The following is a 13,075-nucleotide window of genomic DNA, read 5'->3' on the forward strand; positions in this document are numbered from 1 at the left end:
TAAAATAAATAGAGTAGTTATACTTACATAAATAAAAATAATAATGGAAATCATGTGAGGTATGTAATTGGGCAAACAAATTTATGTTATCGGGTGAGTATATCATCAAATCTCATAACCGCAAATGGTTTCAAAAGTAATCCAACACTTAGTCTCATGCCCGTTTACATGACATATACTTTACTTGTCCTAGAATGTTTCGTGTTTCTGTATTTGTTTCAAAAACACAGGAACTCTATAAGACCATGTGTAGTGAGGCGTTTTCCCACCCAAAATGTCTCCAAAGAGTCGGGAACACTACCGCTGGACGCATTGGGGTGCTTTGATGTGTGTGTGTGTGTGTTGGGGGGGGGAGGTTTCCACAAAGCGTAGGAAGGGAGGAGATGAAGGTAATTGGTTGCTTTTTTGTTTGTTTTTACTAATATAATAATAAGGTAATTATTTGAAGGGGCTCAATCAACTACACCACTTTATTGTAAGAGGACTCTATGATTATCTAACGTAATATGACGCAAAACACCCCTTATAGGGGCTCCATCCATATAGTCTAATTTAAGGGAGGATTCTAAAAATGGACCATTTTTAGAGAGAGAAAAGAAAATGACCCACAGTTCTTAATATTCCCAAAAATGTCACTAGAAATTTAGACTGAGACGACACTTGGGATAGTGTTCCAACGAGATTCCTCCGTCAATTATAAACTGACACGTGTAAAGTAACTGACAAGACCGAACAAAAAGTTGAAAATGCATAGGTAGCCGTCCAAAATTTTCCATTAAATGTTCAACTCAAAAGCAATCTTCCCCGACTGTTTTTTTTTCTACCTGGTCCGTACAAATCCTTCTGCCAAGACGCACTTGAAAAGAATTTGTTCCAAGATTTGATCGGGATGATTATTTTTGTCACTTGGTGGATTATTTGGAGATTCAGAAATGACTTGGTATTTGAGAAGACCCGGCATAACAAAGAAACGATATTTGATGAAATTTTACATTTCTCGTTCTCATGGTATAGTTGCAGAAATCGTAAATGTAATATTTATAGGATCAAGTGGCTTAAGAACCCTCTATTTTATTTGTAATGTTTTGTGTTTTTTGTTCTTGCTACTTGCTATGACTGTTTTTTTATTTATATAAAATACCGTCTTTCAAAAAAAAATTTGTTCCAAGAAGACGCGATTCATATCTTTTGTTCTTATAAGTTTATGAGGTTGGAATCCCGTCCACACTGACGTCTTTCTCCAAATATTGTTAAGGTGGACCCTGCCTTCTTAAATTAAATAATAATTATGTCGAATCCGACATGCTTAATATAAATAACTAGTTTTTTACCTGGCGCATTGCGCCGGGCAGGTCGGTAAATCTGGACGGTGGTAAACCCAAGCATTACAAGTCCTAAGTGTTGAGGAAGTAAGTCGACGTGAATATGGTCGGTTTTGGTTATGTATGTTATTGTATGGGAACTAAAACCAAAAAGTTATAAAAATTGAGATGGATCAATGGGGTGGCGTCGGTTGGTAAAACTCGAGTGTTGTTGATCCATGACGTTGAGATGGTGAGTTTATGCAAATTCGGTCGGTTTTTCATCTCTGTTACGAAACCGGAAACTAAAAAAAAATTGGCATTGGGTTGGTTTTCGTTATTCGTTACGGTACTAGAACTAAAACAAAATGTGGTAAGTGTACGCAAATTAGGTCAGTTTCCATCACGCGTCACGGATCGAAACTAAAATAAAACAAATAAAAAATATGACAAAACTAGTTAGAAATATAATTATCAAAAATTTAGAAAAAGAAAAGCAAAACCAAAAAAAACAAAAATTATATAAAAAACAATGGCCTAATGAAATATTGTCAAGTGGACCAATTGTGTATCAATGTCACCAAATTTTCTTTTTTATATATATTAGTAATTGTGATTAACTAATTATTAGTTAATAATTGTGGAAATCAACTGATTGAATTTTAATTCCAGTGTTGAAATTTGTTGTTTCTCTTGTTTAATGTATTAACCCTTTTTAATTGATGGAATTTTCATTTTAGTGTTGTATTTTGTTGTTTCTTTTTAATGTATTAATCCTTTTTAATGTACTTTAGTTCTTTCTGTTTTCTATATATTTTTTATGCAAAAACTCAATTAACGACCCTTAAGTAACTATGAAAAAACAAGAAGAAACACATAACTAGATAAAACACTTAATAACAAAATACTAAGAACACTTAGTGTAGAAATACATAACATCTAACAGTTACATTAGAAACACATAACACTTAATTTTAGTGTCGTAATTTGAGTAGGGTACGGAATTGAACAATGTAGTCGTTTCCGAACGTTGGGATTATGTTGCCGTCACAGTAGGAACCAATGAATCCAGGACCCATATCAGCAACCTCTACACAATCGCCCCTCTTAAACTTGATTATTTTGGATGAATATGATAATTTGAAGAGAAATGGATGACAGAAAAGAAATGGAGATGTAGATGAAACATAAACTTATAAGAACAAAAATAATGATTCTTGTTTCCTTGGAACAAATTCTTCTTAAATGCGCCTTAGCATACGGATTTCAAAAGGCACAAATTTCAAAAGGCTGGGAATTTGTACGGATCGGGTAGAAAGAAAAAAAACAGTCGGGGACGACTCCTTTTGAGCTAAACGTTTAATGGAAAATTTTGGACGGCTCCCTCTACATTTTCAACTTTTCGTTTGGTCTTGTGAGTTAATTTACACATGCCAGTCTATAATTGACAGAGAAATCTCGTTGAAACGTTACCAAAATATTGCTACAGTCCAAATCTATAGTGCCATTTTATCTCTCTCCCTGTCTCTCAAAATGGTCGATATGAGAATTATCGTATAATTTAATTTAATGAATTATAACCTGTCTGTGTTTCACCTATATAGACCATGTGTAGTCATAAAGCTTCACTACCAGACATTATGCGACACGTGGCGCCCAGTCAGAGTTATGATTTTTTACAAAAACAGGCTGTAGTCATAACTCTCTACTCCTAGGCATTATGCGCCACGTGGCGCCCAATCATTATTAATTTTATTTGTTTTTTTAAATACTAAATCATTTAAATAAATTAACATAAAATTTTAAATAAATTAACATAAAATTAAAAAATACATTAAACTTCCAAATAAAAACTAAATTAAAAAAACATCAAATTAAAAAAATACATAAATAATACTAATAAAACTAAACTTATTTATATTTTTCTAAAATTTTCGCTCGTCGAGTGGCTTTTAGAGATTGGACTATCGGGTCGTCTTGGGATAGCTCGTTTGATAAAACCTCGATGTCTTTATCCATTTCATTCCTTCTAAGTAGGTCAACGGCGTCCAAATTTACTTGAAGTCGTTGGGTTCCAAGTTCGTGTAAATCTTGGAGTCGAGAGTTCATTAATTTGAATTGGCTTTCCAATTCGGGATTCGAACACGTTGCCAACGACGAAGCGACCCTTTTCCCCTTTCCTTTGCCTTTGGTTCTTTTACCCCCCGGTCGAGGCATCTCGGTAGTATTCACGGCATCATTATCGCTTAAGTTGAAGTTTCGAGCGTCGGAACGGGGCATGTCTGGATCAACTGAAGACGATGTTTTAGACTTTTTTTACGCGGACCACTTTCGGCTTCGGCATCCAACACCATGCCCCATTTTGGGTGAAACCTCAATAGGTCTTTCCAAATGCCAAAGTAGTTGAAGGTCCCGCCGATCGTATGTTGAAACTCAGTCAACGCGTTTTCCATGACTTCCGCGTCCGAGACACCGCTACTCCTATTTCGATTCATCCGAGAGAAAACCGTATGGAAAGCCGAGCATTTGGTGTTTATGTCGCCCCATTTCGATAGTAACGAATCTTTTTTCTCGACGTGAGTCCCCGCCAAGGTTGTGAAACAACTCTATAATTTTGTGCCAAAATACCCCAATTTTTTTATAGTTCGCTAAAAATAAAAACATTACAAGTTTAATGTTTGTTATAAGAAATTTAAAAAAATATATATGTATTTTAAAAACCTACCGCATTTGTCATCTTCCTATATCGCGCACCAAGCACGAGCACATAGTACGCACTTGTCGATACTCCACGCTATCACCGTCTTTTTAACCCGAGGTTCGCCGGCGGCCTTCTTTCCGTGTTTTCTCGGACGTCCGCGTTGGCTTGAACCGCCTACGGTCTCCGGGACGGGTTGTGTCTCCGGCACGAACTCGACCTTGGGTTGGGTCTCCGGGGCGGGTTGGGAACCCGAACCGGCAAAAATGTTTGTCGTTGGGTTTTGGAAACCGGGCACCGCGTTTGGCATAGAGTTTTGTAGATATGCGAAGTACGCGGCCATTTGCGGGTCAAACATATGCGGGACGGGTACGGTCGGCGTTGGGGCGGTAGATTGGTTCGGTTGTGGATTTTGGTTACCTTGACGGTCATATTGACCGAAACCGAAAATATTTTGGTTGTTATTCGGAAACATGATGGTATAAATATTTGTATAAAAGATATAAATTGGTATAGAAGTGGAAGGAATGTGTTAAAAAAATGAGTTTGGTTTGTTTATATAGTATAAATATAATTAATATAATTTTTTTTTTAAAAACCCAACGGCTCCAAAATGGCCCAACGGCTCTTTTTTTTATTTGTGTGCCATTTCATCGCGTTTTATATACAACGCAGCCAAAAAAATATCCCATAACGCCGGGGGAGGGGGGCGGTGTACCCCCGCGTTTTTGTCCATAATGTTAGTGACAACGTTGCCACTATACACTTGGTCTAAATAAATGGTTTCTGGTGACCTATTTCCAAGACATGCGAACATGCATGCATTTAATAATTACAACAAACAATAATCAGTCCACCATTGTCATTCACACATACACATACACTACTGTGTGTGAAACTATGACCACATAACACACACAAAAACAAACAAACAGTTATGGAGGGTGGTGGGAACCTCATAACTTTCCCTTGTCTGTACCAAGCCTTCTTCTTTCCTCTAAATTCCAATTCCTAAAATAAAGCAACTTTTGCTTTTTCTCTCTTTAATTTAATTAATCCCCACCCATTTTCTTTTAACTTTTTGGGTTTTGCAGAGCAGAGCACATCTCATGAAGAAATCATTACTTCTTCTTATTCTTCTTCTGCTGTTCATCTCAGGCGATTGCCAGGTTTCTCAATCTCTATACATTTATTCTATTAGAGACAAATGTGGTTTTCGTGTCCATGTGACTTGTTCAAATTTACTTCTATTTTATTCTAAAAGTTTAAAATTTGTTATTTCCGTCTCTATAGTTTCATTTTCACTGCAGTTTTCGTCCTACTCCTGACAAACCACATGACCAAAAATGTAACTCTGTGGACGGAAATAGCAAATTGAAACTTTTAGAATAAAATAAATTTGAACAAGCCGCATTTTTCTCCCTTAAGTTTATACAATTTGTAACCGAATTAACCGCCAAAATATCAACAGATGTTACAATCATGCTCTGCCGCAACTGATTGTGCACCTGGCCTCTACTGCGGCAATTGCCCTCAACTGGGTAAAAATCAACCCTTGTGCATTAGAGGCCAAGCTAATATCCCCACTGCCATTGTAAGTATTTCCCGTTATAATCACTCATTAATTCACAATGGTTTGATCAAAATTCAGTTTTTAACTTCAACTTTCAGATTAATGGATTGCCATTCAACAAGTACACGTGGCTTGTAGCACATAATGCATTCTCAATTTTGGATGCTCCCCTGTTATCTGGTCCTCAGAGGATCACATTTTACAATCAAGAAGACTCTGTCACCAACCAATTAAGAGTATGTATATGTTTTATCCAATTATTGTTTTTATTGTTGCTGAACTTAGTTTCTGATTAATGTGTCTGTTTGAATTGGTGTTATGCTAGAATGGAGTTAGAGGACTGATGTTGGATATGTATGATTTTGAGAACGATATCTGGCTCTGTCACTCGCTCCATGGCCAGTGTTACAACATCACCGCCTTCGTAAGCATGTTTTCTACAATTTCTATCTTTGTATGGTGCGCATGAAACCAAAATAACCAAATTGTAACCGGAATAGTCAATGTCACATAACCCAAGTAATTGAAACCCAACATAAAACTGAAGGTTTGCTTTATGTTTTTTCAAAAACTGGTTTTTAGTGTTGCTTTCGCTTTTGCTATCTATAAAAAACCGAACCGTAGCCAGCATAACTGATGTGACAGAAACCGAACATAAAACCGACGGTTTGGTTTTATGTTTTTTCATAAACCAATTTTCATTTTGGTTTCACTTTTTCCACCAACCAAAAAAGAACAGAACTGAAACAAAAAAAAACGAATTTTAAGTAATGTACAGCAAATTATTAAGCTCTATAACCAAATAATTTTAGTTCCAAACTGATAATAATAATCATTAATTAACAAAAAGAATTTAGGGCCAAATTCATTATTTTGGGCTATTTTTTTGGCTCAAAAATTTCAAGATGAAATGGTGAATAGAAGAAACTTAAACCTGATGGTTTTTGAACCCCAAAAACTGAATTTTAGTTATAGTTCGGTTTGAGTCAAAAACCGACCCGCTAATATGATATTTGTAGCTTATGTTTTACCTCAAAAGTCAAACTTGCTTAATACTTGTTATGCTTTGTTTAGCAACCTGCAATTAACACATTGAGGGAAGTGGAGGCGTTCTTAAGTTCAAATCCTAGTGAGATTGTCACGATTATAATCGAGGATTACGTGCATACGCCTAAAGGATTGACTAAACTATTCACGGATGCGGGTTTGGACAAGTACTGGTTTCCGGTTTCCAGGATGCCTAAAAAGGGTGAGGATTGGCCAACTGTGACTAATATGGCACAAGATAATCACAGGTTACTGGTTTTCACTTCTGATTCTTCAAAGGAAGCTACTGAAGGTATCGCATATCAGTGGAGATACATGGTGGAAAATGAACGTAAGTTACACGTATTACTTGTCAACCAGTCTTTGTAGAAGTAGCGATTAGAGGTGTGTATAAAACCGAAATAACCGACTCGTGACTGAAATAACTGAAATAATCGAACCAGTCCAAAAACGACGGTTTGGTTTTATGTGATTTCGATAACCGAATTTACGGCTTGGTTATGGTTTAGCGTGCACCAAAAACCGAACCGAACCTGTAAAAACCTAAAAAACCAAGTTTTGTTATTGAATTTATGGATTATAATTTTTATATTTGAATGTTCAGTACTTTTAAAAAAGATAACAAACCGTGTAGCCAAAAATTTTAGGCCCAAATGTTTAATAACCATTTACCCACTAATTAACAAACATGTTTAGGCACAAAGTTTCAGTCCAAATTCAATATGTTGGACCGATGGTTTTCAAAAACTCGAAAACCTGTATTTCGGTTATTGGTACAGTTTTGGCCATCAAACCAACCTATGCAGACCCCTAGTAGCAATTATTGTGTATATTATTTGTGTTTTGTCAATCATAAAAACTTAAATGTAACCACCTGTCAGCTGGGGACCCGGGAGTAAAACAAGGCTCTTGCCCGAACCGAAAAGAATCAAAACCGCTTACTTCAAAAACCGCATCTCTTTTCCTTCAAAACTACTTCCCAACAATGCCGGTACAGGCCGAAGCTTGCAAGGAAAATTCAGCTCCATTGATGAATATGGTTGCCACGTGTTACAAGTCAGCTGGGAATACCATGCCCAACTTCCTAGCTGTCAACTTCTACATGGTATTCACACTTATAAGATCCAGGGGTAAAATAGTAAATTATTTTCTTAGCATAATACTCTTAACTTGGTGAGTTTTGTAGAGGAGTGATGGAGGAGGTGTCTTTGATGCTTTGGATAGAATGAATGGTCATACGTTATGCGGGTGTGTTTCGGTTACTGCGTGTCAGGTTCATTATTAGTGTGCTGACTTTTGTTGACTTTGAGTTAGCTACAATTCTTTTTCCTAAGTAACATGTGTTGACTTGATTGACTTTTGACTTTTTGCAGGCTGGGGCACCTTTTGGAGTATGCAGAAACAATGAGATCCGTAATTCCACGTCACCAACAGGTCCTTCTGGAAGTTTCTCGGGAAACGTGCAACTGATGGCTTCTGCTTCGCGAATAAATCTTTCAAGTCTCGTGGTTGTTTACGGATTTTATTTTTTATTTACATTGTTGGTATTTTATTTGAAATAGATATATATTTGGAGTAAGTATACTTTACATGGTTAAAGATCAGGCAGTTGAATTAAAGAATATGAGCCGCTACAGTTTCAGGTATGTTTTGTATTATCATATATATATATATATATATATATATATATATATATATATATCTTCATGGCATTATAGATTATATACTAAGATGCATTTTAATGCTCCCCAGGGTTTTTGGTCAAAAAAAGCAGAAGAAATCAGGATGTTACATGTTAGGAGGTGGCCTAGTTATCTTGTATCCCCCATTTCTTGCTCTAAAGTTTGTAGAATTTGGTGATATATATATTTAATTAGAGATGACACATATGGTTTAGGCCACAGAAAACTGGTGATATTTAAGATCGGAAGCTGGGCGGTTCAAACGGGTCCGTTCTAGTGACGGATCTGAACGGATTTGGGTAGATACGAGTTCCAACCAAAATGAGTTCATGTCAAACCGAGTTGTAGGCAAAATGAAGCCGGGCTAAAATGAGCCATTTTAGGAAAAAAAAGAAAAAAAAGGGTATAAAAATAGGTTCACCCACCATATTATTTGTAGTGACCATGGAGGTGTTGTGGTGGTGGAAGCGCCACGGTGGTTGTGGTGGTGTCATGCGTTGATGGCATTGGTGACATCTGGTGGAGACAAACAATATAGTCATGAGTGATACTACCCTATCTGAACCCTTTTTAAGTTAACATGTTTGATATACATGTTTTGACTTGTTGATTTATTTTTATAGACCGAAATTGACTAACTTGAGCTGACCCAAATGAACTCAGTTACGAATTATTTTTTACCCAAATCAACCATTTCTTTGAGAAATGGACAATGTTTACTAAATTGAACCAGACATCCAACCGGCGGTTTTACTGGTCCATTAGTCGGATCGGTTAGACTGGATGTATAAACCTGATGTCGTAATAACTAATTTAGTAAATTTAAATGATTTTATTCAACTGTTCCTGAGTTCAATCCCATAGAAAACCATTTATAGAACCTTCCAACTCCAACAATATCCAAATTTCTTGTTCAGATAAAAAACAGTCAGCCTGTTAGACGAGCGGTTTAAGTGACAAAGATGAGCGGTTTAAGTGACAAAAACATACTCGTCCTGTTATTAGACAAACGGTTTTAAGTGACAAAACCGGAGCGGTAACACCATCGTTTCACGCTTCGTACGATCCGGTTTTAAAATCACTGGAACGGGTCCAGATTGCCACCCAGAGTTCTGGTTCACTTTTGACACCTATCATAATTGATCCACTGACCCATATCATATCTGCAAACTTACACAAATCATTGCACTATATTTTCAATTCCAATCAAAACTTTGAAGATAAATCCAAGCAATAACAGTACAATGATCTATGATTCTATGTATTTTAATGGTGGAAATTAAATTCTAAACAAAAGCAAGTAGCTAAGAATCTACTCACCATCAAGAACACTACAAGATGGTATTTTGAGTCGCGTTATGTTTTAGCACGCTTCAACTGTGTCATCCAATCAATGCATTCCTCAACAGATCCAGACGGATAAGCAAGCTGCCATTGTATCAACTTCCATTGCCATTCGCTAACAACCGGACCTCCTTTTTCAAGCTCCAAAACTCTCATTATTTCCTTCCCATTAATCAAAGGTTTCATTTCCCACACTTTATCCAGCCCTAATTTCAAAATCTCTTCCTCAACCACTCTAAACACTTGTCTTCTTTGCTCCAAATCCAGTTCAATAACCTCGCCAGAAGAATCATTGTTATACAAAAGAGTAGAAAGCATCAAAGCAGCCCTCCATAAATCTTTAATTTCCCTAACCACCAAACCTAACAAGATTCTTAATTTCAATGACACGTCAACATCTATAACCTCGGTTTCCCAACCGATTTCACCAGTTTGCATATCGTCACTAGATAATATAAAAGAAATCAAAGACAAGATCTTCTCCGCTACCGCGTGCAACCTCATGACATCATCAGCATCACTCGCTTTCAACTTAAGTAAATTTCTAATAATATAGTTCACTACAGGTACGATTTTCTTTTTACTATCTAAGTAAACGGTTTTCCTAAACGGAAGAAACAATGATGCATACAAATATAACCTTCGTTGTTCATCACTAAAAATTTCACTACATCCCGTTTCATCATGTGTCTCCATGCTAAATCCATATAATCAACCCAAACCCGATCATGATCTTTTGAGATCAATGGGTCAGAACTTTTGGGTGGTGTGAAGACGACCCAAAATAACCCTAACTCGGATATGCAAGCGATTGCCTTAGCCGGTTGGTTCCCACCTACCATAAGATCAACCTCGTGACCTACACGTTCTCTACTAATCTTATCACAAATAGCAGATTTCACATCATTGTCTGCAGCTGCAAGTTTCAACTCTTCCACCATTTCAAACTCAAACCGAGCACTAAACCGAATGGCTCTAAGAAGTCTCAACGGGTCATCCAAAAACGTCTCTTTTGGTGGTAACGGTGTCACGATTTTACCAGATTTCAAATCATCCAACCCTCTACCAGTCAAATCTTCAACCGAGCACGTATTGATGTTATAAAACAAGGAGTTAATCGTCAAATCCCTTCGATAAGCATCTTGTTCCGTGGTTCCAAATTGCATTGTCGGAATCCTACTGTTTTCACAGTAATCTTCAGATCTTAAGTTCACAAAATCAATCCAAACATCAAACAAACGCATCCTTGCGGTTTCCAAATGCTTAGATTGATCCGGGTTGCTTTGAATAACACCAATCCCTTGCGTTTGTTCACCTTTAGATACTAAAAACTCATTCACCTTTTCACAAAACTCTCGTCCCAACATATTATCAATAGCGATATCAATATCATAAAATTCCTTCCCTAACAGCTTGTCACGAACCCACCCACCAGCAACACGAAGCTTGTTTTCAAGATTGAAGTGACGAAGAACGTGGCGAAGATGATCAAATATCTGCTTTTCCTTATCGGTTAAATCAATGTTTTCCTTAACCATAACTGGTTGACTTGATGCTGATGATGATAAAGTTGTCCCGTTTGTGTTTGACATTGTTCTGCAACACCGGTACAAGATCTGAGTTCTCGGGTTCTTTAACTTGATGGTGGTTTTAATTATCGGAGCAAGGGGCTTTCGTGCAAGGGTTGCTGTAAAAGAAGTTCCATAAAACCATCCTAGATGTGTTATTTTCTCACTAATCATACCTATGAAAGTAAAATAAATATAAATTTATCAAACTAAAAGTTTATATATATAGTTCATACTTGATAGTTGTCAACAGAGAATTGTGGTCAACAGCAACAAGCTACCTATAAGATATGTAGCAATAGTGACGAGATAGCACCTGCTATTTCATGTTTAGAAACGCCAACCTAAAATTGAGGTGCTAATTGGTTTTGTGGTGGGATGGGGTGGGGGGGCTAAAAACGCTATTTATATTTAAAAAAAAAAACTGAGCAGTCACTATTTTTACGCATTGTGAGTTTGTGGTCACTATAAGCATCATATAGCGGAGAACTGCCACTTCTCTACGTAGCGCGCTATAGCTAACGCTATTGACAACTATGATATAACTATTTACTAGAAACAGTTACTTATATGAAACATTAAAATTTAATGTTATACTAGTCCAAAATAAAAACTTATTAAACTGATTTGTATAAGTAAAAGTGATGATGTTACCGGAGAATATTATAATTGATATTAGCTACAGTCTAAAGAGGCTGAATAAACTCCGAAATGAAACCTTGAGCCATTAAATTAGTGCATAATGGTGAAAATGCTCAAGTTTGGCTTTAAAATTAGGGTTTAAACAAATACTGGTTGCTGGTATTGAGGCATAATTATGTTAAATCAAAAGTAAATTCAACAAGAAAGAAGATATTATAGAATGAAGCCCTAATTGTGCGAAAACTGAGTAAGTAGAGAATCGAATCGAAACGAATACATACCTATGACTAGTATTTATTTGATCATAAGAAGCAGCAGATACTAACTAACTAAAACTAATATTGAGAAAGAGTTGCACCTGTAATGTAATTACCAACACAACAGCCGGTAGAAGAAGATATAGCTAGCGATAACTCAAGATGACAGTTAATATTAGTAGCCTGCCTATTCACCTTTTAACCTAACTAGAAAATGATATTGATTAACCGGTTTTAAGTGTTGGTTGGTAATAATGAAGTTGTAAACGCGCTAATCAAATAGACGGATTTTAAAAGTAGGTTAAGCGTGTCGAAAAGGGGTTAACAGGTAATTACATGGGTCGGTGGACCAACCTATTTAATTAAACACATTAAACAGGTTAATTCATACACACACGATCTTTTATTAATGGTGTTAGATATGACAAACCACAGTTTGACAATTTGTGTGTTGTGTTGAAATATGTCACACCTCTATTTGACTAACCACTATGTCCACACAACCTCTATGTCGTTTTCTTACCGTTTTGATTTTGAGTATATAATTTCTTGTTTATTTGCTTACCTTTTTTGTTAAAAATGTGTGCGGGTGTGATAAAAAGATTACATACAAGATTATAATTTCTATTCAAAAAATTAAATGGAATTCAAGAAATTTGAATATCACATCTTAATGTGTTCGGATTGCTGAATTTGTTGGAATAGGAATCTCAATTTCATAGTTAATTGTTTGGTTACTATAGAATTAAACTCGAATAGAAATTAATTCCATCAAATTTATTTATTTAAATGAATTCAACACCATTTCAAAATGTGAAGAAATTCACACACAGCCCGCATCCATTACCCGGTCACCCTGGTTACCACTCCCATCCCAACCAACCACCCCCAAAACTGACAACCCCACATCGTCACCACCCACCTCCGCCCCGGACACCACCAACCACTACCACACACCCAATT

The 13,075-nt window shown here is 36.4% G+C and overlaps 1 protein-coding gene and 1 pseudogene across 2 annotated transcripts; one reads left to right on the forward strand and one right to left on the reverse strand.

The window, feature by feature from the left end:
- Positions 1-5,470: 5,470 nt before the first annotated feature.
- Positions 5,471-8,195, forward strand: LOC143603617 (PI-PLC X domain-containing protein At5g67130-like). Its single transcript, XM_077080368.1, has 7 exons — positions 5,471-5,593; positions 5,671-5,808; positions 5,898-5,996; positions 6,647-6,950; positions 7,501-7,724; positions 7,806-7,892; positions 7,993-8,195. Exons 1-7 carry the CDS (start codon positions 5,471-5,473, stop codon positions 8,179-8,181), a joined length of 1,164 nt encoding a protein of 387 aa, XP_076936483.1. The 3' UTR covers positions 8,182-8,195.
- Positions 8,196-9,501: 1,306 nt separating this feature from the next.
- Positions 9,502-12,277, reverse strand: LOC143603622 (tRNA nucleotidyltransferase cca2-like; annotated as a pseudogene). Its single transcript, XR_013148099.1, has 2 exons — positions 12,137-12,277; positions 9,502-11,389 (listed from the first exon to the last, which is right to left on the reverse strand). The product of XR_013148099.1 is annotated as a tRNA nucleotidyltransferase cca2-like (transcript).
- Positions 12,278-13,075: the final 798 nt, after the last annotated feature.

The sequence above is a fragment of the Bidens hawaiensis genome, unplaced genomic scaffold (assembly GCF_021521415.1).
Source record: "Bidens hawaiensis isolate Kalapana, Puna unplaced genomic scaffold, B.hawaiensis_p1.1 tig00062292_1, whole genome shotgun sequence".
Lineage (NCBI taxonomy): Eukaryota > Viridiplantae > Streptophyta > Magnoliopsida > Asterales > Asteraceae > Bidens > Bidens hawaiensis.